Source organism: Rana temporaria, chromosome 7 (genome assembly GCF_905171775.1).
Source record: "Rana temporaria chromosome 7, aRanTem1.1, whole genome shotgun sequence".
NCBI lineage: Eukaryota > Metazoa > Chordata > Amphibia > Anura > Ranidae > Rana > Rana temporaria.
This window is the reverse complement of record NC_053495.1, coordinates 165,758,559-165,783,882: the sequence shown is the minus strand read 5'-3', so window position 1 is coordinate 165,783,882 and position 25,324 is coordinate 165,758,559. Positions and strand designations below refer to the sequence as shown.

Genomic DNA, 25,324 nt, shown 5'->3' with positions numbered 1-25,324 from the left:
ATTTGAAGTTTTTATAATGCAGTTGCAAGCTCCTTCAGGTGGAAACCTTTTTCTTATTATGTTCTAATGTATGAATAGTGAGTAACTTGGCTCTTTTGTTTTGTTATATAAATTGACAGTTCTCCATAAGCTGTAAAATAAGGGATTACATACTTCCACCTTATAATTTGCGCTGCTGGAAAGAGTATTCGCAATAATAATTAGCTTTTTTTATTACACAACCGCCTGACCTCTGGGAGCCAGTAATAGAATACTACACAGCCCAAATCCCTAGGAACACACACAAGGCAGCTTTATGGCACACAAAACACACAGAGATGGAACACGCAGACACACATAGCTTACAAAAGAGGTTTGCCAGGCTGTGATCCATAACTTAATAAAAAGAAATATTATTGCTCATATCCCACAAAGCTCAGAGATGTGTGACACAGAACATGAGACTGAGGTCTGTGGAAACATAACTATCAATAAAACATGGTTTATTGCATCATATAAAAGATGAGACAGCTGCAAACAATGATCTTTTAGAGAGATGAGAGCTGTGATATGGTGCAACCCTGAGGGAACAGAGGATGACAATGATGTCAGGGATCAGGTGAAGGGACTGGAAACAGCAAAGGGCATGTTTATATGAATAGGAGAAGAAAACAGAGATTGGATACATTGCGTCCAGGGCAGAAGCACGTTGGTTTTTTTTTTTAAGTGAATTTGTAATGTCCTATTCAAGAGAAAACAAAAATATACTGTTCTGGCAGGATTATATGGGTGCTGCAACATTTAGACCTGCAATGGGATTGAAGCAGCTTCAGTGCCTCCAGTTCCATCAAGCGCCAAGCCCCAAAGTATACAGAGTATGTTTTTTTCTAATACTCCAACTGCTCACACTTTTCTGAATATTCATATTTGTTTAGAGCAGACTTTCTCCCCTCATTACACACTGGTAAATAAAGTGCATGCCATACAGGCTTGGGAGGGTTCCATGGCGGGGGCACCGGAAGATGTAGGAAGGGCAGCAAAATGCACCTTCACCTAAGTAGACAAAAATCCTTGCATCGGCCCTGTGTGTAACACAAAGGTTCCTCCAGAGGATGCTAGGGGTTCATTGAGCGATGAACAAATTATGACAGATAAGTAACTACTTAGGCACTTTAGTAGGCATTCTTCCCACTGATCACCAATGAAAGGAGCATTCATTTCACTGACCCCAACAGTGTAATGGGGCTCTTCTCTCCCTGACTCTCCAAATAACCACCAATGTAAGGAGATCATCCACCCAATGATTACCAAATCAAAGAGGGTCCTGTTTCAGTAACAATCAATGATGAACTTCACTGACCACCAAAGGAAGGTTATGGTTTACTGATAACCAGTGGGGCATCTTTCCACTGACCACCGATGTGAGGTTACACTACGATTTTCAAAATTTCACATTTATTTTCTGGTCATTATTATTATTCATTTTATTTCATTATTATTATTACTGAAAAAAATGTTGTATAGAGCAACCCTGGGTGTCAAATGTTCTAATTGCACTAAATGTTTTGATTGTTAGTTTATGCTTTCATCTCAACTTACTGTTCAGGCTAATTTACCCTGAGCTATAATAATTATTAGCAGGGGTTCCCCAAGACCTTAAAATTATCTCAGGGGTTCTTCCATGTTAAAAAGGTTGAGAAAAACTGGTCCAGAGAATATTCAATGAATATCCATATCTGTCAAGAGCAGCCTTTCTTAACTATTTTAGCCTAGAGGAGCCTTAGAAAAAATGTTGAGCTCCCAGGGAACCCTGCTGCTAAAACAAATATTATAACTAAAGGTCGTGGTATAATAGCTTGTTCAGTAAGTTGAAGAAAGTTTTAGAAAGCTAAATACAAAAAATGGCATACCTGGAGTATTTGACACCTAGAGTGGATACTTTTACAATAATTCCATGCTCTATATAGCAAGCCTCATGCACACTGGAAGTTTTTGGATGTTTTTTACAGCAGCTGTTTTTGGCAGTAGATGTTTTTTTATACATTCATTAAACATTCCATCATGTTATCCTATGTATCCATGCACACATAGGCTGTTATCAGCAGTTTTGGGCAGTGGCTTTTTTGAGCAGTAAAAAATAAAAAAAACTAGTGTGTTCTAATGCCGCGTACAGACGGTCGTTTTTTGTGATGAAAAAAAAATTGTTTTTGAAAACGTCATTTAAAATGACCGTGTGTGGGGAAAACGTTGTTTTATGTCTTCTGAAAAACGACAAAAAAAATATTCGAACATGCTTGAATTTTTTGTGTCGTTTTTCAAAATGCCGTTTTTTGTGTCATTTAAATAGTGTTATACAGGCATACCCCGGTTTTAAGTACACAATGGGGTTTATTTACTAAAGCTGGAAAGCAAAAAATCAGGCTCACTTCTGCATAAAAACCAATGAGCTTCCAGGTTTTATTACCAGTCTTAATTGAACAAGCTGGGGATAGAAGCTCATTGGTTTCTATGCAGAAGTGAGCCTGATTTTGCGCTTTCCAGCTTTAGTAAATAAACCCAATTGTGTACTTAAAACCGGGGTATGCCTGTATATGATAGTGTGTGGGCAAAACGACGTTTAAAACAACGTTTTTAAACCCGCGCATGCTCAGAAGCAAGTTATGAAGCGAGCTTCAATGGAACAGAGTGGCGCCGTACGTGCTGAACGTAACCGCGCTTTGCTACAGCATTTTCAAAAAAATGATGGTGTGTATGCTTCATCGTTTTTGAAAATTAAGTTTGAAAAAAGTTGTTTTGTTTCATGATTTAAAACGTCGTTTTATTTCATCACAAAAAACGACCGTCTGTACGCGGCAAAGAGAAGTTTTTCAGCTGTAAATGTTGATAAACGTTGATAAACTCTCAAAAACATCACGTTTTTGAACGTTTTTCATCCATCAAAAGAAATAAACACAAAACATACTAATAAACGCTAATAAACGCTAAAAAACGTTATTGCAAAAACGTTGAAAAAAGTTGGAAAGCTCACTCCACAGCTACTGGCGTTTTTATAACATTATTTTAACGTCCAGTGTTCACGAGGCCTTATAGTTAAATGTAATAAATTATAATGGCCAGAAAAGAAACACAGACTATGAAAATTTTAGTGTACCTTTAAAGGGGTTGTAAAGGTAAAGAAAAAAATCTAAATAGCTTCAGTTACCTTAGTGCAGTCCTCCTTCACTTACCACATCCTTCGATTTTGCTTTTAAATGTCCTTATTTCTTCTGAGAAATCTTCACTTCCTGTTCTTCTGTCTGTAACTCCACATAGTAATGTGAGGCTTTCTCCCTGGTGTGGAGTGTCGTGCTCACCCCCCTCCCTTGGACTACAGGAGAGTCAGGACGCTCTCTACGTTGCAGATAGAGAAAGGAGCAGTGTGTTAGTGGGCGTCCTGACTCTCCTGAAGTCCAAGGGAGGGGGCGAGCACGACACTCCAGACCAGGGAGAAAGCCTTGCATTACTGTGTGGAGTTACAGACAGAACAACAGGAAGTGATGATTTCTCAGAAGAAATAAGGACATTTAAAAGCAAAATGGAAGGATGAGGTAAGTGAAGGAGGACTGCACTAAGGTAAAGGAAGCTATTTAGGAAAAAAAAATTGTACCTTTACAACCCCTTTAAGCTGGGTATGCACATTTAGATTTCTTTTGTTTACCTGGCGGTTGAATGAAAAAAAATGGATTCCCCTATCCACACAAGCAAGGTGGATATGAAATGCTTCCCCCCAACTCATCCACTGTCAGAATACAATGATCAGCAATGCAGTAGCTGATTGAATTAAAGTTTTACAACGGTCCTGTTTGATCCACTGATCGACTTCTGTCAAACAAGGATGGTCTCATACGGAACAAAATATGTCCAGTTCCTGAAGATCTGGATACATTTTGATCCATGAGCACGCACCCACCTTTACACTAGTTGTCAGTGGAACTGTGTCCTTTTGGTTGAGGATCTCCAGCCTGAAAGCAGCATGTGGCCCTTTTTGGTATATGATGTGCAAATCTTGGACCTCAGCAATTTGTAGTAGGAACATTGATCAGAGCGATAGAATTGATCTCTACTAGCCTCATTTAACATCTTGCCAGTTTTTATCTTCTGCAGCATATCCCCATCCAAAAATGTCCACACTCTCCGACTCTCATTTCTCTTTTTAGGTCTGCAGTTTATGACAGTCCTTTCAAGCACTACATTTATTGAACATCACCCTCTCGTGATGTCAGAGGCCTCCTCATTTGAGGTCCCATTTAACTCATAAGTTGACAGTTGGTCTAGAGCAGTGTTTCTCAACCTTTTTTCGAGGCACCCTTTAAAATTATAAACAATCTCAAGGCACCCCTTTTAAAATGATGGACAGTTGCGAGGCACCCAATTCGAAAATGTAAAAAATGATTCTAATAGTTTTACATAACGCAGCAACATCCACAAGTAGGACACCCAACGTTAGAGGGGATTTATTCTTCCAAAGTATTTGCACGTTTGCACACTTGTAGTGATTAGTATTCCAATGATTTTCTTCTCCCACAATTTCTCTCCATCGGGCATCTAATTTTACCCCATTGATGAGGGACAGGAGCACAGAAGGGTCAAACAAGGATGCTGTGGAGGCAACAGACATACTCCTTATTAACTGTCCATCAACTTTCATTGGTTGTTTGGATGCCAGTGTCTAGAAAGTCGTAATGGTGCATAATGAAAACCTGTGGTTTTGTGTATCTAAAAGGCAGACTTGATCCACCTGCTGGCTTTTTTTGGCATTTTGCCAAGGCACCCTTGAAGAAACCTCAAGGCACCCTGGTTGAAAAAGGCTTGTCTAGAAGATGTCAATTTCATGCCTACATGAATAGGATAAATATATAGGAATGGGAAGCTGTAAAACATATACAGTACCATGATCTGCCAGTTCAATTAGAAGCTAATTCTTTCTTTCATTTTTAAAACTCTACAACGAAAAAGAATGAGGTTGTTTTTCTTTCATATAGTTTCATACACGTTGACCAGTGTGTGCCATGAGCTTAACAACAACCACAACATGCAATAGTCATCATTTTTATTGTTGATTTTTAAAAATATATTTTTTTAGTTTTGGAAAGAGTAGGAAAGTGTTATGCCGCGTACACACGGACGTTTTTTGTCTTGTAAAAAAACATTGTTTTTTCTCATGAAAAAAACAACGTTTTTCAAACTTCATTTTAAAAAACGACGTTGCCCACACACCATCGTTTTTTCAAAATGCTCTAGCAAAACGCGGTTACGTACAACACGTACAACGGCACTCTGTTCCATTCAAGCTCGTGTCATAACTTGCTTCTGAGCATGCGCGGGTTTAAAAATGTTGTTTTAAGCGTTGTTTTAGCCCACACACGATCATTTTTTATGACACAAAAAACGACATTTTGAAAAACAACATAAAAAATTGAAGCACGTTCGAATTTTTTTTTTGTTCATTTTTTTAGAAGACAAAAAACGACATAAAGCCCACACACGATCATTTTAAATGACGTTTTTTAAAACATTGTTTTATTTCATCACAAAAAACGACCATGTGTACGCGGCATCAGACCACCTACTGGACTTTAATTCTACCAGGGTCTCTATTATAGAGATTTTTCATTTTTCTTTACTCCCTGTCCTGCCAACAGCAGTTTCACTAGCCAGGAAGTAAGTGAAAATCTGCAACATTAACATAGACAGCAATAAAAATCTCCCTAATAGTGCCCCAGATAGCATTTTAAGCCAAGAATGATTCTATCCCACACTCAATCAAAAATAAAAAAAATGTTTGGGCAATTTAATAAATGAACTTTGAAATGCAGTTGTTGCTATGAGCTACTACAAAGTATTATTCATTGCACCTATTAAACAAGCTGATGTGACACATGTGGCCAGACAACACTAGAGTTAGATGGGTTAAAGATAAAAAAGTCTTACACAGGTTGTGGTAAAGGGGCGCAGGTTGGGAGTCCATCCACACCAAAGGCAGAAGAATCACATCGACACCAATCCTCAATCACGTCTCCACGGCCAGAGCACCAGAGAGAGCTGAGCACAGCTTCCTGCAGCAACTGAGAGACAGACAGACAGACAGCTGAGCACAGAACCCTGCAGTAACAGAAAGACAGACAGACATCTGAACGCTCAACCCCTAAAGGTAAAACGTGGGCACAGATATAACATAATATTGGATCATGCAGGCACAAACATAGAGTTATTGAACAAACAAAGGTGTAGGCGTAGATGAAACCTCAGCTTTTTACTGTTATATAGGCAACCTCTATTTGTGGACAGGATACATAGGCTTTAAGGATGTCTCTGAATGGTTGCCCAGAGTCTCCAATCTCTCCTTAGGTCACACTAGAATGAATGGCAACCTTATCAATAAACCTCACTTATTTGCTCCCCTTTCGTCTGGTCAGTATGATGGAAAGTGTGTTTTTTTTTTTTATATCTGCTAATGATAAAGTGTAAAAATAAAAAAAATAAAAAACCTGTTGAACTTATCAGAAATAAGAGCTGTCACTTTTTGTTCACTCTTCCTGTGTTATCACATGTTTTGGAGAAGAGGAGAAATAATTTGATAGTTTAACAAAAGACAATTTGGCATGGTTGGCACAACTTTTTCTTATTTCAGTCCACACAATGCTGTGTCTTGTCACAACAGGAAATAAAAGCGAATTTGTGGCAGATAAATAAATATTTCTCTGTACTTTCAGGGTCTATAAAGGGATAGCACATGGGGAAATGTGCATGAATTGTAAAGATGTGCTTCATATTTTTTATGCCGACATACTGTACACTTTTATAGTTGTCTAATCTAAAACTCTGTTATTGCTTGAAGACTATGGTATATCTAGTCAGCTGCATCATGTGTTTGTCAACACTCTATTCAAATAAATACATAAACCCTTGATGGGTGGTATCCTTGTTCGGTCAATCCTATGTTCAGTCAAAGGCTGGTTAAAAATGGTTGTATTTTCTAGACTATTCTGCGATCAGTGTGGATACCATTCCAAGAGAGGAATGCAAACAATTTAGAGAAATTTAGTTGCTCGGTCCTCAGAGACTCCATTATCACCAGTATTCTCATCTAAGGTATAGGTGGTCAGCTTATTGGACTTTCTCCTCAGATACAACGTTAACCTTATATATTGACCACTATGAAAGGTTAAATGTGTCCTAAACCAAGAGCCAGTTGCCAGATTATGCTTGATGCAGATGTTATATTTTTGAACAGAGGCAACAGAGGAACAGAGAACTTATCTCATGTCAAAACAATACAACTGGGCAAAAAAAAATTTCCAATGGAGACCCAAAAAACTGAAATATAGGTTTTGGATGGGCTGGCTGGTCTGGGATTAAGATTAGGTAGCCATATAAATGTAGCACAGTTTTACTGCACCTTATATCCGTGGTTGGGAATGAATGTACCATAACATCTTGCCTCAAATGGAGAAGAAAAACAAAAGGGGTGATTGCATAAAACATATGGCCACAGTTGCCAACTGCCCAAAAGTTTATAAACAGCCCACACAAAAAAAGGCTAAGTCTCTCTTTAAAGAATAATATTCCATACTTCAACAAAACCTGGCAACTGTGGGTCATTTTCAAATATTCTGAATCCTTTGACTCATTTATAAAGCGGTAAACCCTTGAACAAGGGATCCTGACACCCTAATGTCTTTCTCTTATCTCCTTTCACACTTTCCTCATTTTCCCAAGGGAACCTTTCTTGGGGGCCAACATTTTCTTTATTCCTTTCTACCTAATTATTAGAATTATGTATACTATTTTCCAAATACAGATTTGGATTGGTGATCGGCTGATCGCTAAAATATACCTCACCATGTGGAGGTATCGTCTACGGCCTTCACGCTAAATATGGAAAATTTTATATCAAAACGTAGTTCGAATAAATATTCTAAAAAAAATACTCCATTGTTGAATCTAGTTGTAAAAATGTTAATATGATTGTACAACAGTTTATTTTTGATTATAAAATAAAAACCTTTATTGTTTAAAAAAAAGAATAATATTCCATTATCGATATATCGTTTTTAGAGTAATAGCAATGACATGACTTTTTAATCTCATACTTTAATTGATTTGCCACAGGTTCCTTTCCCGGATTAGTGCAACAGCAGCCAGGCACACAACAACCACTCTTCTGGCTCAATGGAAAGTCTAAGGGTTGCCTTTCCTTTTTATATTCATCACTGAATGAATTTGAATAGGGCTCAGGGAGCTGTGGGATACTCCATTAATGCTGAACAGTAATGAGAGGGCACTCCCTACTTTTAGGTAGATTCACAAAGAGTTAGGCCGGCTTATCAGTAGATAAGCCGGCCTAACTCAGAATCTACGCCGCCGCATGTTTAAGTGTATATTCAAACAGAGATACGCTTAAACATATCTAAGATACGACGGCGAATCGGGAATTACGTCGTTTACGTCCACGTCTAAATCAATAGGCCCGTACGGCGTACTTAGCCGCAATGCACACTGGGAAATGTAGTCGCCCGGCGCATGCGCAGTGACAAAAAACGTCAAAAACGTGAGTTCAAGCCTCATTGCCATGAAACACGCACCCCCAACCCATTTGAATCAGGCGCCCTTACGCCCGCTCGTTTTAGGCTACGCCGCCGTAAATTAGCAGGTAAGTAGATTGAGAATCATTACTAGCCTAGCTAATTTACGGTGGCGTAGCCTAGACAGGCTACGCTAAGCCGCCCTAAAGTTAATCCAGTGTACCTGAATCTACCTATTTGTCTCTACTCCTTAGAACAGTCCCTTTAGTAATTACCCAGAAAATGGATATCACTGAGAAACAATCAAAAATATCCCAGGCAAGCACAAGCACTAGTACTGATACACACGAGATAGCAGCAGCAATGGTCACCGGGATCTAGATTGTTCATTATTCAGAGATTTGGATATATCTGAATACCCGAATTACAATATAAACAAATTTTACCGAATGCTCCGAATAACGTAAATGAAATTTGTCTGAATTTTGGAAATTCAGACTGAAATTTTAATCACATTTTAAATTGAACTCCATTAGAATCTAACTACACATATTGCTGAAATCAAAGATTGTGTGTGTTATTAGAGTACCATTTTGAAATAATGCTGTTTTTGTTAAGCCAAATGATTTAAAGAGTCATTGTAATCATTTGATGAAGATTTTTCTTTTGTTTGCTCACTTTGTTGCATTCAAATCAAAGACAATATAACATTTTCGCTTCTACGGATGTCAAAAATGTATTGATTTGAATGCTTCGAATTGAAAAAATCTGTAAATTCAAAGAAAATTCGAAAATTCTGAATACCAATTCCGAATACGAATTGAACGAATCAGCCAAATTTAACTAAATGACATAACTAGATTAACTAATCAAAACTAAACTAAACTAAACAAATTTTTCCCCCCAGGTTTAAAACAGCTGGGACCTCAATGAACTCCTTAAGGCTGGGAACTTCTCCTCGATAAGAACACGGCAGCTCCAGACCCCAGACACTCCCCCAGCCACTTTCTGGGCACCCTCCCCCAGGGATTAGCTGAGACAACATAAATATTTAGTTTGCTGATTTGCCTTTCTAGCCCACTGCATTCTAGAATCCTTTAGAAAGCAGGGGGAAGAAATCAAACCTGCAACCAGTGGAGCCCAGAACAGCCCAAAGCAATCCCAAACTGCTCCACTGATTACAGAGGAGCCAAAAATATAAGATCTCGAAAAACAAAAACCCTACATTTACCTAACAATCCTAACAACCTGTTTGGGAGGGTGCTAAATCTACAGTATACAGCTTTGAGATTATATTGAGCAATCTATGGGATTGATTTGCTAAAGGAGTAGTGAATGTTTATTTTGCAAGGGAAATGTGAGCTTTCTTAATCTATTTCACTAATCTAAGTGCATATAGATTTTTCCAAAATTAACATTCATACACATTTATTAAATCAACCCCTATATGTCACACAACACTAGCGAAGTGCCAGCCTGCCCTATTATTACTAGTGTCATATATGGTTGTATAAATACTGCTAATAATGTATTTCTAAGAATGTGACTATTGTGAGCGATTTTTTTGCAGCTGTGACCTGCTCCTGACTTTTCAGATGTGCCTATTTTTTGCTGAGTTACCAGAAGTGTCCCCTCCATGTCAAAAATTGTCCCACACCTTATTTAGCGCAGTTCACTGGGCAATTGCATTACACTGGCGCTCCCCCGGGATCAAAAACTGAGGTGTATGAAGGCCATTCAACTTATGGAGCATTTTCACCATACCATTATGGATACCATGCCTGTCTATAATAGAAAATGGGTATCTTGGTCCGCATACAGATCTGTAGGGTTACAAAAGTTTGGATAGCATCATACTGACAACACTAAGATTTTGTGCCTTGTACCTTTTGTTTCCTTTTTTTTTCGTTTTATATTAGTTTTTCTCCCCCTTTTTTCCCCCCGCTTATATAACACGGTTTTATCTTTGCCTGTCATTATGGCCTAACAGTTATAAAGTTGTCTAGATGATTCAAGTTGTTACTCCCCCGTAGGGAAATGGCCAATGTTATGTATGTTCTTTAGCATTTGTGCTATATTTGTACCAAACTGATATCTGTATATGTTCCCTTTTTATTTCTTATGCTGCAATAAAAATCGTTGGTAAAAAAAAAAATACATATTGGAATGGCAACCCCAAGTCTAACCGTAGACCTAAGTATCAGGAAAAACTATAAAAGCGAGAGAGACGCTTCTCCAGGTGAGTAGATCCAGGTGAGGTGAAATTCAATAATGAGGACTCCTCCTATGGGTGCAAGTTTCGGCTCACCTGCCATGAAGATACATATGGGAAAAAGAATGGCTGCGCATCAGAATTTCGAAACTCCTTTTTTTACCTGTTTTATTATCTGTTTGTCTTTGCACTTCATGGGATAATATAATAAAATTACTTTTGAGATTCCGGTGTTAAGCCATTCTTTTTCTCATATGCATGAGGTACAACTAGACCTTACTCTTAATATAACTGCCATCCTGGGCATTTGAAAAAATACTGTTGCCTTATATGTACATAGCCAAGAAGACTTTCCTGTGGGTTTCTAAACTCAGTTAGCCCTTTATGAATAAAACTGTGAAACTTACAATAGCCTGTATGCAGCACATTCTGAATCTGTCCTTTATTGCTACACATATGGGGTGTACAAAATGGCTCCACAGGGAGTTACCTACGATATACATACACTTAAGAACTGGCTTGTACTATGCATCAAGGCCATTTGCCAGATATACATAAACTTAGCATAAAATCTTGAACCTAGCTCACATATTTCTGTTTAATAATGCATGTATTATAAATGGGGTTTTAAACTCGTTTTTAATGCCTATTGACACGCCATTTCATTATTTTCATGGATCATGCATATATGCTCCAGGGCTCAGAAATTTCCTCATGTGTGATCATTTGACGCTCTGCATCTCATATATAAACTGTGTCACTTAATAAAATGGATAAGTAAAGATAAGGGAAACACACATGTGATACAATGCACCACAGTGTATTGCTGGAAAAATTTGTGAGGCATTCAATTGTTGGAACATTTTGGTGTCAGAACTTTATTGATTTCAATTGACTGTCTTAAAGTGATTCTAAGAGAAAGAATGAAAGAAAGAAAGAAAGAAAGAAAGAAAGAAAGAAAGAAAGAAAGAAAGAAAGAAAGAAAGAAAGAAAGAAAGAAAGAAAGTGATATACTTACCTGTTCTGTGCAATGGTCTTGCAAAAAGAACCCCCTATGCTTTTCATTTTGGGTCCCACACAAGCCTCTTGCTATATGGGCACTCAAGCAAGCTTGCACCCAGGCATGCTCTGTGTGTCCATTCACATATAGGACGTTGCTTGGCCCCTCCCCCACTCTCGCCTTATTGGTTAACTGACTTTGATTGAGAGCAGCAAGAGCCAATGGCTTCTGCTGTTGTGTGAGCCAATCAGGAGAGCGAGAGTCCATTTTCTAGCTGCTTTGAAACACCTGCTGTATACATTAGAGGGATGGCAGGCCATTACGATTCTGCATCAAAAGAAAGCAAAGGAAAAATAAGTTATGATTTCAGTGTCTCGGTTGTGAACTTTGAAAATTAATTTCTCCAGAATGCCTATAGCTATAGAGGTGAACAGGGACTTTTTTTTCTCTGCCTGTAAAAAACCCCATCACTTGTGTGTTTAGGAGAGGAGCTTTTGAGCATTAAAAACACTTAAAAGTGCCTTACTGCACATTCCCACCTTAATGCAATCTAATGGGCAGAATTCTGGCTAATAGAATGCATTAACACACATGCAAATCTGCTGCTTTTTACTGTGCTTTTGCTGCTGGAAATTTCTGTAGGAAGAAAATAAACATCTTTTAGCTTACAGTGTGCATGAGGCCTAATACATCACAGTCTTTTCCCTCAAGACTCTCATTTATTTCTACTTAATAAAATAGTACTTTTCATATATGTGTTGTTTTGTGCAGTGTATCGCCACACTTAAGCATCTGTATGTGAACAAGATATGAGATTTGCCACACATTAAAGGACAAACATTTAATACAGAATGCATCTGTTAATAATAGACATGAAACCATACAGTTACACATGGATGTGTACATAAAACCAAATATTTCCATACAGAATCCAACAGTTATAGACAAAACATGTCAATCTACATTGTCACAGTGATTTACATGCATATTAGGAAAAAAATATTAAATTCATCAGAAAACTAATCAGGCTTCATAAGCAAAGACATTTGTCACTGCAAATAGTAATCATTTCATAGCTAGTTATTGCACTAGTTACTTGCTGTTGGTAATAGCCTCACAATGTGTATTCCCTTCTTTTTCAGTGTTAAATTAGACGATTTAGTAGTATTTAGTATTAGGATGCCCTGTTTTTTTTCACTATTGAAGCTATTAGTTTGTCATTAAATGGTTGACTCAACAGAAGGAAATGAAATAGAAATCTCACATTTAATGTAAGTATCATCCTGAATAACTAAACAATACAAAAGATCCACATGGATTAATATGCAGGACTTTAAATATACCTCACCAGCATTGTACATGAGTCATAACAGCAAAATTATACATAAAAACACAATTTTTATTACGTGAACAATATACAATCCAATATTAAAGATAAAATCCCATAAACATGGGTTATAATGGAACAATCTCAATCTATGTTAGCTTCTGTCTTCTGTAGTGGAAGACCCGCAAAACATGTAGACTGAAGTTCACGTGTCTAGATTGTACTATTGTACCCCATATTATTTTTTAATATTGGATTTCATATTGTTCAAATAGTAAAAATTGTGTTTTTATTCATAATTTTGTTGTTGTTACTTATGTACAACACTGGTAAGGTATATTTAAAGTCCCATTGATTAATCCATATGGATCTTTTGTATTGTATTCAGTTATTCGGAATGACACCTACCATTGTTGTTCCTTTTCGGAATAGACATTAAATCAGGGATTTCTTTTTCATTTTCTTTCCCAAGCGACTGTAAAGATCATTTTTGTTAATAGCAAACATGTTCATACTAACCTGTTCTGTGCAATAGAATTACATAGAGTGGCACCAAACCTCCTCTTCTCAGGTGCTGGTGCTCCTGGCTCATCCTCTCTGGCTAGTGCCCCCAACAGAAAGCTGCTTCCCATGGGGACACTCATGCAGGCTTGTTCTTGGACCCTGCTGCTGTGTCCATTGACACAGACATGGGATTTGGCCCTGTCCCCTGCTCTCTCATCACTGGCTTTGATTGACAGCAGTGGGAGCCGATAGCTCCTGGTGCCCCAGCAAAGGTTGTGAGACCCAGAAGTGGGGGGAGAGAAGAGCTTAAGACGTGCACAGATACAATGAGAACTTAAGTAAGTATAAGGCGGGGAGGGTGTGGAGCCAGTACCAATGCCTACACATTTTTTACTTAAGGTAAAAAATGTTTAGGGTTTAGAACTACTTTATAGTCCCATTTATTAATCCATACGGATCTTTTGTATTGTGACTCTACAGAAGGACTTGGATTTTTATCAAATGAAAAAATTCTTCCTATAGAAAAAAATCATACAGTGGAGTAGCCATGTTTGACTATTCTAAGGCCCCGTACACACGAGAGGATCGATCCGCTGAAATTGATCCGCGGATCGGTTTCAGCAGATAGATCCGCTGGTGTGTATGATCCAGCGGATATTTATCCGCGGATATATTTCGGGCCGACCGATTTCCAGCGGATAAAAATTTCCTAACATGCTAAGAAATCTATCCGCTGGAATCGGCTCCAGCGGATCGATCCGGTGGTCTGTACAGACTCACTGGATCGATCCGTCCGAACCCATCCCTCGCATGCGTCGTAATGATTCGACGCATGCGTGGAATTCCTTATATGACAGCGTCGCGCACGCCGTCGCGTCATCATCGCGGCGACGGTGCGACACGTCATCGCGATGGGAATTCGCATCGCGGATTTCGATCCGATGGTGTGTACACTCCATCGGATCAAAATCCTCAGAGGATTTATCCGCGGAAACGGTCCGGAGGACCGTATCCGCAGATAAATCCTCTCGTGTGTACTAGGCATAAGAGTGTATTAAATAAACTTTCTTGTTTCACATTGCCCTTAGTGTCCTCCAAGCATGTGCCATATGGCTATCTAGCTAATTGCCTGATAGATTACTCACTGCATACACCACATGGCCAGCAGATTAGGAAGTATCAACTAATCTGCTTTTTCAGTTCAGAATTGTCTGAATGCCAAGCTGATAACTGCAGTATGAAATAGAGGAGGAAACTTGTATCTTTGAATAGTAGGCTTATTATGGGAACGGCCTACCCTACCTCTTAGGCCGCGTACACACGGTCAGTCAAAACCGATGGAAACGGACTGAAGGACCACTTCATCGGTCCAAACCGATGGTATGTGGGCCCCATCGGTCAGTTATCCTTCGGTCAAAAATGTTAGAACTTGCTTTAAAATTTAACCGATGGATGCCTAACCGATAGGTCAAAACCGACGGTTAGTATGCAAAAGCATCGGTTAAAAACTTGTGCATGCTCAGAATCAAGTCGACGCATGCTTGGAAGCATTGAACTTAATTTTTCTCAGCACATCGTTGTGTTTTACGTCACCGCGTTGGACTCGATCGTTTTTTTTTAACTGATGGTGTGTAGGCACATCAGACCATCAGTCAGCTTCATCGGCTAACCGATGAGAACGGTCCGTCGGACCGTTCTCATCGGATGGACTGATCGTGTGTACGCGGCGTTACACCATGTGGTAGATGTGTTGTAGAGATATGTTTTAGGTAGAATAAAGCACAGGGCTGGCATGACAGGGTGGAGGGGGAACCAGACAGTGTAGGGTTAATATGCCTCAGGCCTCGTACACACCACCCAACATGTCCGATAAAACCATTTTCATCGGACATGTCCGCTGGGATCATTTGGTCTGATGTGTGTACACACCATCAGACCAAATTCCCCGCGGACAGAATACGCGGTGACGTGGCGGCGACGATGACGCCGCAATGTGCGCGCACCAGGAAGTTCAATGCTTCCACGCATGCGTCGAATCACTTCGACGCATGCGTGGGATTTTGGGCCAGCGGACATGTCCGATGAGTCGTACTGACCATCGGACATGTCCGACGGACAGGCTTCCAGCGGACAAGTTTCTTAGCATGCTAAGAAACTTTTGTCCACTGGAAACCTGTCCGCTAGGCCGGGAAACTGTCCGGTCGGCCCTACACATGACCGAACATGTCCGCGGAAACTGGTCCGATGGACCAGTTTCAGCAGACATGTTCGGTCGTGTGTACAAGGCCTTAGAGATAGGTGGGAGTTTCCTACCTATGTGATTGGTGAGTAAACAGGGTGACAGGGAGGAGCATAGGAGTAAATACTGTAGGAAGGGGTGGTACCATAGCAGTCAACATTGGGAAGACAGCAGTGGAACGCCCCGCCCTCCCTCCCTGGGATAGGTTATATTTATTTTGGGTATAGGTGTGGAAATGGGAGTTAGGACCCCTTGGATGAGGTTAAAAAATCTGTCGGTGGGATACAAGTGGGGAACCATTGTTGGTATTCTGTTCTCTGGTTGGGTGTGATCCTCTAAGAAGGACCAGGTATTGGTAGACCTGTAAGGTCTGTGGGGTAAGTGTTAATGTCCCCGAGTCGGCTGGGGACATCTAGCTTTGGTTTAGGTTACGGTTAAAAGTGTTAATTATGCATTTTGTTGTTTAATAAAAGGCCGGAAGGCCATTTAACTCTAACCAGTGTCATGTGTTTACTGGGAATGGGGAGGTTGGAGGTATAGGGGGCTAAGTATAAGTGGCACGGGTACCTATGAGCTTACCTAGTCATGACCTGACTGTGAGACAGACTGCTGGTACAGATAAGAGACAGATTGTTGTGGTAATATACTGTACAGCCAGGTTTCTCTATGATGCCAAACTCCTCCTTCTTCCCTCCCAACAAGCCAAAAGAGCAGTTTTGAACTGTCACCTTAAGACAATGAAGTTGACATCTTGAGACTGTCATGCTGTGATGAAGCAGTGAGTCAAATTGCCATTGTTATGTGCGTGTGGCATGCAACTAGGCTGTTGAGCTGCGACATCAGGTCATTTTGTTACTGCTAAATTTATTTGTCTGCAAGGCTGTGTATAAGAGGTTTGTCTGCCTATTAGGCAGCCCTTGTTTGTATTCCTGATGCTAAGAATTGTGCCAAAGAAGATATACTTTAAAATACAAGAGCTTGTGTCGATGGGGAAATACAACGTGATTTCAGGTGCATTCCACTTTCTTTTGACAACAGTTTAAAATGCTTCTTAGATCATTCAGAATGCTTAGAAAGGGTACCCCCCAGTGTACACACAGGGACTTTAATGGCAACTCAGTATACAGATAAATTGGAAAATATTTTATAAAACATTGTTAAAAAGTTGGTGCATACAGTACATCACCATACAGTAAAAAAGTACAGTATAACAAAGCTGATTGAAATGTAATTGTCTCCTGATACTTTACTACGATACATTTCAGGACCTGTGAATAGTCCTATATATATTTGAGCTGTTGGCAACAACTTGGGTTTATTTGGATGGGTTTCTAATTTTTATGTCTAAGAGCATTCAGAATTCATTTACAGGTACAGGTGACTAGTGGTTGACCTGCTCTGATCTACATTTGACCTCCTTCTAAGCTGCATCAAGCTGCTTTTGCATTCCATTTGGCTTATGACTTATGGGGAGGGAAGCAGTTCTGACATGAACGAAAGCCCATCAACAAAAAGGGCTTTTTAATTAACAAAAAATCGAATCTTTAGCAAATTTCCTCTGGGGGTGAACCTTTCAGATGCATGAATTTTAAAATGGCAGTGAGTGATGTTCCATCAAAGAATGTTCTGGTAAAAGTCACAATAACTGCTTTATAAATAGACCAACTACTGTGTTTCCCCGAAAATAAGACCTACCCCGATAATAAGACCTAGCATGATTCTTGGGGAGGGCTGCAATATAAGCCCTACCCTGAAAATAAGCCCTAGTAAAAATAGTTTAACATTTTTTTAAATCCATTTTGCAGAATGATTGAAGCGGCTCCCCCTTTCCTCTCTCCTCCCGCCCGATGCCCGCAGCCCCTCCCTCCTCAGCACATGAAGCGGGCAGATGCCAGCGGGACACTGGCTCCCCGCTCCTCCGCTCTCCTCCCACCCGATGCCCGCAGCCCCTACCTCCTCAGCGTACAGACGCCAGCAGCACACTGGCTCCCCCCTCCTCTGCTCTCCTCCCGCCCGACGCCCCCTCCCCAGTGCACGGAGCAGGCTGATGCCAGAAGGACGCCGGCTCCCCCCTCCTCTGCTCTCCTCCCGTCCGACGCCCGCTGCCCCCTCCCCAGTGCACAGAGAAGGCACGGAGCAGACCAACGCCAGTATGACACTGGCTCCCCCCTCCTCTGCTCTCCTCCCGCCCGACGCCCCCTCCCCAGTGCACGGAGCAGGCACGGAGCAGGCCGACGCCAGCAGGGATCCTGGAGCAGAGAAGAGCCCAGGCAGACCATGCGACAGCCAGGAAAGTCAGGGAAGCTGCAAGAAAGGTACCCACTTTGGGATCATTGTGCATACCATAGTTAAATAAGACACCCCCCAAAAATAAGCCCTAGTGTGTTTTAGGTTGCCAAAATTAATATAAGACCCGGGCTTATTTTCGGGGAAACACGGTAGTCTGTTTATTACTCCTCGGGACAAAGTTGGCAACAATTGTTAGATTCGTACTGCCAATGGCTGTACCTGACTAAGTGGACCTGGTCATTATAGAAACATAGGGCCAGATTCTCGTAGATTGCCGCATCTCTGCGGCGGCGTAACGTATGCTCACTTGCCTGTAAAGTTGCGGCGGCGTAGCATAAATCCCCCGGCGCAAGCCCGCCTAATTCAAATTCGGTGGGTAGGGGCGTATAGCATGTAAATTAGGCTGTTCCCGTGCCGAACCTAATGCACATTCACCGTCCCTAAAATTTCCAGACGTGCATTGCACTAAATGACGTCGCAAGGACGTCATTGGTTTCGACGTGAACGTAAATGGCGTCCAGCCCCATTCACGGACGAGTTACGCAAACAACGTAAAATTTTCAAATTGCGACGCGGGAACCACGGCCATACTTAACATTGGATACGACACCTAGAGGGCATGTTTATCTTTACGCCGCGGATCTCTTACGGAAACGGCGTAAATTTACTGCGACGGGCAAGCGTATGTTCGTGAATCGGCGTAACGACTCATTTGCATATTCTACGCCGACCACAATGGAAGCGCCACCTAGCGGCCAGCGTAAATATTGCACCCTAAGATACGATGGCGCAGGATGTCGTATCTTAGGCATGTTTAAGTGTATCTCAGTTTGAGAATACATTTAAACATACGACGGGCTTAGATTCGGAGTTACGTCGGCGTATCTACTGATACGCCGGCATAACTCTTTGTGAATCTGGGCCATAATTGTTAAATACTTTTCGGTCACTTACATAGTTACATGAGAAATACAGTATAGTAGAGACCAGCACATTTCATGCAAATGCAATATACAGTAGAATTCATTATTTTAATGCTTTTCATATCCATAACATTTATTGGAAGATACCTACCTGCTGGGTGATATTGTTATTTGTGACCAGCTCATATATGGGTGCTGCCTTTGTGACCTCTAGAAGAACAGGTTCTGGGGGAGCATCAGGACTCGAGGTTACATGACACAACTGACAATAAGAGGAGCAACGACCTCGGCTCTGGCACTCCATTCGCAGGCCTTGTACAAGGCGCCTCGTACTTGTGTCCAACAGACTGTTAATATATTCAGGGAAAGTCAGCACCTTGGGCTCTCTCTCCCGTTCCTCCGACTCATCTGATGGGGTATTTCCTGCAGGAAAAATAGTGTATGTATTAATAGATTTATAGACTGTAACTAAACATTTTAGAAGATAACCTCAAAAAAGTGGACTAACTTTGCCTTCATGTACCTATCTAAGAAAGTGGTTATGGAAATTCTACTCATACTAGAACTTCCACTTTTGTTCAGTATGGGTTAGACAAACATGAAGTATAGCAGATTAATAAGTTGCTTTTTTCAAGTGTGATGTGCAGAAAACAAATTTTGTTTTCTAAGCCCTGCTCTGGGTCCTGTAGCCCAGAGGCATTGTAGAGCATTGGATGGGATAAAGCCTCCAGCTCTAGCTCCACATTTTACCTATTAGCTAGACTGCACTATATAGAGAGCTATCCATAGCCCTTTTTATATGTGACACAACCAAACCACTGCCAGGCGCTCATGCTATAACCCACCAGAATGTAAACTGTCCATGGGCCAGATGTGTGAAGCTAATGATAGTGATTATTGGAAGTCCGGAGTCCAGTAACATAAGTAGCCGGAAGTCAAATAAAATGCAGTTTATTCCAACAATGAAGCAGCAATAAAAACAGCAAGAAGCCTGAGTTGAATGTGGAACAGCATTACCAGAGGTGGATCCAATCCCATCCTGCAGCAGCAGAGGGCGACGAGGGAAAACCTGCTCATACCAGGAGATCTAGATGGAGGGCAGATCCTGTGTGAGAAAGCTGCCCGCCACGGCCGAACAGCAGAGAAGCACAGGTCACCAGGAACAGCGTTGCTGTAACACCGGGATCAGCTGTTCTATCACCAAGAAGCTGAACAAACAGGAAGTGAAGTCGGTTGCCAGGACTACATGATTTGGGAAACACCCCTTTGTCAAATCCCACAAGCACCCCTTTGTATATGTGATCTGACTGATGTCCACAGATAGCTTTCTCTTGCTCTCTCTGCTTTGAGAGCTTGCTGCTGGGTGAAAAGACTGACTACTGACAGAATGCTACAAATGGAACTGATATTTGTTTACTTGCTTGGTTGAGCAGATGTCTTGTTTTACAGTGAGGGAAAAAAGTGTTTAAACCCCTGCTGATTTTGTACATCAATCTCCCTCAGTCCGGGGCTCCATGCAAGATCTCACCTTGTGGAGTTTCAATAATCATGAGAATGGGGAGGAATCAGCCCATAACTACATGGGAGAATCTTGTCAATGATTTCAAGGCAGCTGGGACCATAGCCACCAAGAAAACAATTGGTAACACACTACGCCATGAAGGACTGAAATCCAGCAGCACCCGCAAAGTGCCCCTGCTCAAGAAATCACATGTACAGGCCTGTCAGAAGTTTGCTAATGAACATCTGAATGATTCAGAGGAAAACTAGGTGAAATGTTGTGGTCAGATGAGACCACAACAAGCTTTTTGGCATTGACTCAACTTTCCATGTTTGGAGGAGGGGAAATTCTGCCTATGACCCCGAGAACACCATCCCCACCATCAAACATGGAGTTGGAAAGATTATGCTTTGGGGGTGTTATTCTACTAAGGAGACTGGAAAACTTCACTGCATCAAGGGGATAATGAACGGGGCCATGTACCATCAAATCTTGGGTAAGAACCTCCTTCCCTCAGCCAGGACATAGAAAATGGGTCGTGGATGGTTATTCCAGCATGGCAATGACCCAAAACACACGTCCAAGGCAACAAACGAGTGACTTAATAAGAAGGACATTAAGTAATGAAGTGGCCTGGCCAATCTCCAAATCTTAATCCCATAGAAAATATGTGGAGTGAGCTAAAGGTTCGAGTTACCAAACATCAGCCTCAAAACCTTAAAGGGGTTGTAAAGGTTTGTTATTTGTTTTCTAAATAGGTTAAAGCGGATGTGCCACGGGAAAAATATATTAAAAGCCAGCAGCTACAAATACTGCAGCTGCTGACTTTTAATATTAGGACACTTACCTGTCCTGGAGTCCAGCGCCGATCGCAGCAGATGACGAGCGATCGCTCGTCACTCTGCTGCTCCCCCCGCCATCCACGCTGAGGGAACCAGGAAGTGAAGCGCTGCGGCTTCACTGCCCGGTTCCCTACGGCGCATGCGCGAGTCACGCCGCGCCCGCCGATTGGCTCCCGCTGTGTGCTGGGAGCCGAGTGTTCCCAGCACACAACGGGGGGGGGCGACGGGATATGACGGAATGCCCGTCTTTTGCCCGTGAATGTCGGGCCGGAAGTGGGTGCAAATACCTGTCTTTAGACAGGTATCTGCACCCCCCTCCCCCCTGAAAGGTGTCAAATGTGACACCGGAGGGGGGGAGGGTTCCGATCAGCGGGACTCCACTTTAGGGTGGAGAACCGCTTTAATTTAAGCTAGTGCATTGTTGGGTCACTAACCTTTTCCTTCAATGTCAATGTTTTTATTCTTTGTTTTCTTTGTCTGAATCCCTCACTTCCTGTTTCTCCTCAGTAAGCTGTTCTGGCTGACTATCCCCCAGCCAGAAAGGCTCGGATGATGGGGGCAAGGTTACTGAGGAGAAACAGGAAGTGAGTAATTCAGACAAAGAAAAAAAAAAATTAGAAGGGAAATCGAAGGGAAAGGTAAGTGAATCAACAATGCACTAGCTTAAAGGAACCTATTTAGAAAATACAAAATTAACCTTTACAACCCCTTTAATGACTTGGAGAGGATCTACAAAGAGGAGTGGGACAAAATCCCTCCTGAGATGTGTGCAAACCTGGTGGCCAACTACAAGAAATGTCTGACCTTTGTGATTGCCAACAAGGGTTTTGCCACCAAGTACTAAGTCATTTTTTGTGAAGGGGTCAAATACTTATTTCACTCATTAAAATGCAAATCAATGTATAACTTTTTTGAAATTCTGTTTTCCTGGGTATTTTTGTTGTTTTTCTGTCTTTCACTGTTAAAATAAACCTACCATCCTTTACAATCACTGTAACACTCCTCTATTCCATCCAAAAGGTAAAACATGAAAAACCTTCTGTGCTGTAGCAGCCCCCCAGACTCTCCCCTTTTTTCTTTCCTGAGCCTGATCCAATCCATCGATGTGCAAGAGCGCAGCGGCTCCAGCCGCTGTCTCACTCCTCATTGGACAGATTGATAGCAGCAGGAGCCATTGGCTCCCACTGCTGTCAATCAAATTCAGTGACACAGGAGTGGGGGACGGGGCCAAGTCCTTCTCTTTGGGTCAATACATGCAGCAGCTCGGTAGTCAGCCCGCACACGTGCCCCTATGGAAACCAGCTTTTCGTGGGGTCATCTGATGAAGAGGAGGGGCCTGGAGCATTGGCGGGAACCACAGAAGAAGAGGATCTGGGCTGCTCTGTGCAAAACTATTGCACAGAGCAGGTAAGTATGACATGTTTGTAAAATAACAGGAAATGTACCCAATGCCATTATGGTTTCTCTTTTTGGCTGTTACTTCATACAGAGCTTTAAACCACTACTGGGGCTTGCATTTGGGTAGTGAACAACAAGTGATTCAAACAGCCAGATGTCGGCACATGCTAATTTTCATTCAATATTTTCAAAAAAGTTTAATGCGTGGTATAACTTTTAAATAAGAGAGAGAAGGCAAGCATTAAAAATTGTGAAAAGGAAAGCTGCACATCCACACCCTCTGTGAAAACATACCCTAAGGCCCCGTACACACGGTCGGTTTGGTCCGATGAGAATTAACTGAAGTTCATTTTCATCGGACCAAACCGACCATGTGTATAGGCTATCGGTCTGTTTTCCTTCGGTCCAAAATTTTAAAACATGCTTCAAAACTGAACCGATGGACCGCTGCCCCATCGGACCAAACCGATGGTTAGTACAGAAAAGCATTGGTTCAAAACCCGCGCATGCTCAGAATCAAGTCGACGCATGCTTGGAAGCATTGAACTTCGTTTTATTCAGGTTGTTGTGTGTTTTACATCACCGCGTTCTGACCCGATCGGATTTTGAACTGATGGTGTGTACACACATCAGGCCGTACGGCCACTTCAGAGGTGAACCAATGAAAACGGTCCGTCGGACCATTCTCATTGGTTTTGTCCAACCGTGTGTACGGGGCCTAAGTGGTCATGTTCCAGGCAAAGTCTAAAGCTGTGAATGTGTGTATTATGATGTAAAATGAGTTGTAAGTGGAACTACTGTAAAGGCAAAACCTTTTGTTCATTTAGAATAGTGTAAGGGAGGGCTATAACCACTCTCCTCTCACCATTTTTTGCCAGGTATTTCTTTTTGGGTATATTTCCCATTACTTCCTGTCCCATAGCCAAAACAGGAAGTGAGAGGAAAAACCTCCATAGTGTAGGAAATCCTGGTAGTCACCAGAACAAGTGTCCCCAGTAGAAGATTCCTGAGAACCCAAAATGTGAGATTTACTTTAACTTTCACTCTCGATGATAATGGGAAACAAATCTCCCTAAATGGGTTTTCATTTTAGCTTTCAAAATTCTCCTGATGAAGCAGAATCCATGTTTGTGAAATGCATATAGAAAGTTCCAGTCCACTATCTATTTAGCAGGCATGCATGCATGAGATATCAATATGATGTGTATGAATGAATATATTTGAATGCATATAGGCAGATAAAAGATGTTAAATAGAAAAATATTTTTGAGGCTATTTATTACAGGTACTTATACAACACCATACATTTAGGCAGTGATTTCCATATATATTGTACATTCACACCAGTCTCTGCCCTCAAGGAGCTTACAATCTAAGATCCCTAACTCACATTCATACATACACATACTAGGGCCAATTTAGATAGGAGCCAATTAACCTACCAGCATGTCTTTGGAGTGTGGGAAGAAACCGGAGTGCCTGGAGGAATCCCATGCAGGCACAGGGAGAACATGCAAACTCTGTGCAGGTAGTGTCCTGGTTGGGATTCTACCCAACTACTCTAGTGTTGCTAGGCAGAAGTGCTAACTACTACTTACTGCTAGTGCAAAACATGTGTTATGCAAGGTTTTTAGGAAATGTTTAATTTGTTAAAGTTACAGTCAGGTTGAAAAAAGTCCATCCAGTCCCATCAATAAAAGAGACAAAACAAAATCATACAATCCCATATACACAATCCTATACCCACAGTTAATCCAAAGCTACCCACAACTCAGCCCCCAGCTACATTCTCTTTGTTTTTCTCAAGACCTCCTGTTCTCTAGCTCCCTTGTCACTTCCTCCAATGCTCACCTCCAGGACTTTTCCAGACACTCTCCAATCCTATGGAACGCCTTACCCCAATCTGTCCGATTATCTCCTATTCTATTAGCTTTTAGACAATCCCTGAAAACCTTCCTCTTCAAAGAAGCCTGTTCTACCCACACCTAACAACTGTATTTTCATTTTCTCCATCTGATCATCTCCCCACCACTGTTATCTTTTATTCCACTTGACCTTTCCTTCTAGATTGTAAGCTTTAACGAACAGGGCCCTCTGATCCTTTCTGTATTGATTTGTATTGTAACTGTCCCCACGTTGTAAAGCGCTGCGCAAACTGTTGGCACTTTATAAATCCTATATAATAATAATAATCCAGAGGAAGATGAAAACCCCTAGCAAAGCATGATCCAATTTGCTACAGTGAAGCCCCATACACACTATCAGTTTTCCTGACGGTTTTCTCATCAGGTTTACCAAAACCATGTAGTACAAGGGCCTGCCTGATTGCATACAAATTGAAACTCTTGAGGTTTGACCTCATATTAGATGGTTTTGGTAAACCTGAAGAGAAAACCGTCAGGAAAACTGATAGTGTGTATGGGGCTTGAGGGAAAAAATTCCTTCTTGATCCCCCGAGAGGCAATTGGATATTCCATGAATCAACTTTACCTATACTGTAAATGTCAGTACCCAGTTATATTATATACATTTAGGAAAGAATCCAG

The 25,324-nt window shown here is 41.3% G+C and overlaps 1 protein-coding gene across 1 annotated transcript in view; it reads right to left on the bottom strand.

The window, feature by feature from the left end:
- Positions 1 to 25,324, bottom strand: part of ASTN1 (astrotactin 1) — a 796,876-nt gene that overhangs the window by 31,506 nt on the left and 740,046 nt on the right. The window contains exons 17-18 of the mRNA XM_040360365.1: positions 19,189 to 19,460; positions 5,950 to 6,083 (exon numbers count right to left, since the gene is read on the bottom strand). Coding sequence (XP_040216299.1) covers positions 5,950 to 6,083; positions 19,189 to 19,460 — 406 coding nt within the window. The remainder of the gene's footprint in view (positions 1 to 5,949; positions 6,084 to 19,188; positions 19,461 to 25,324) is intronic.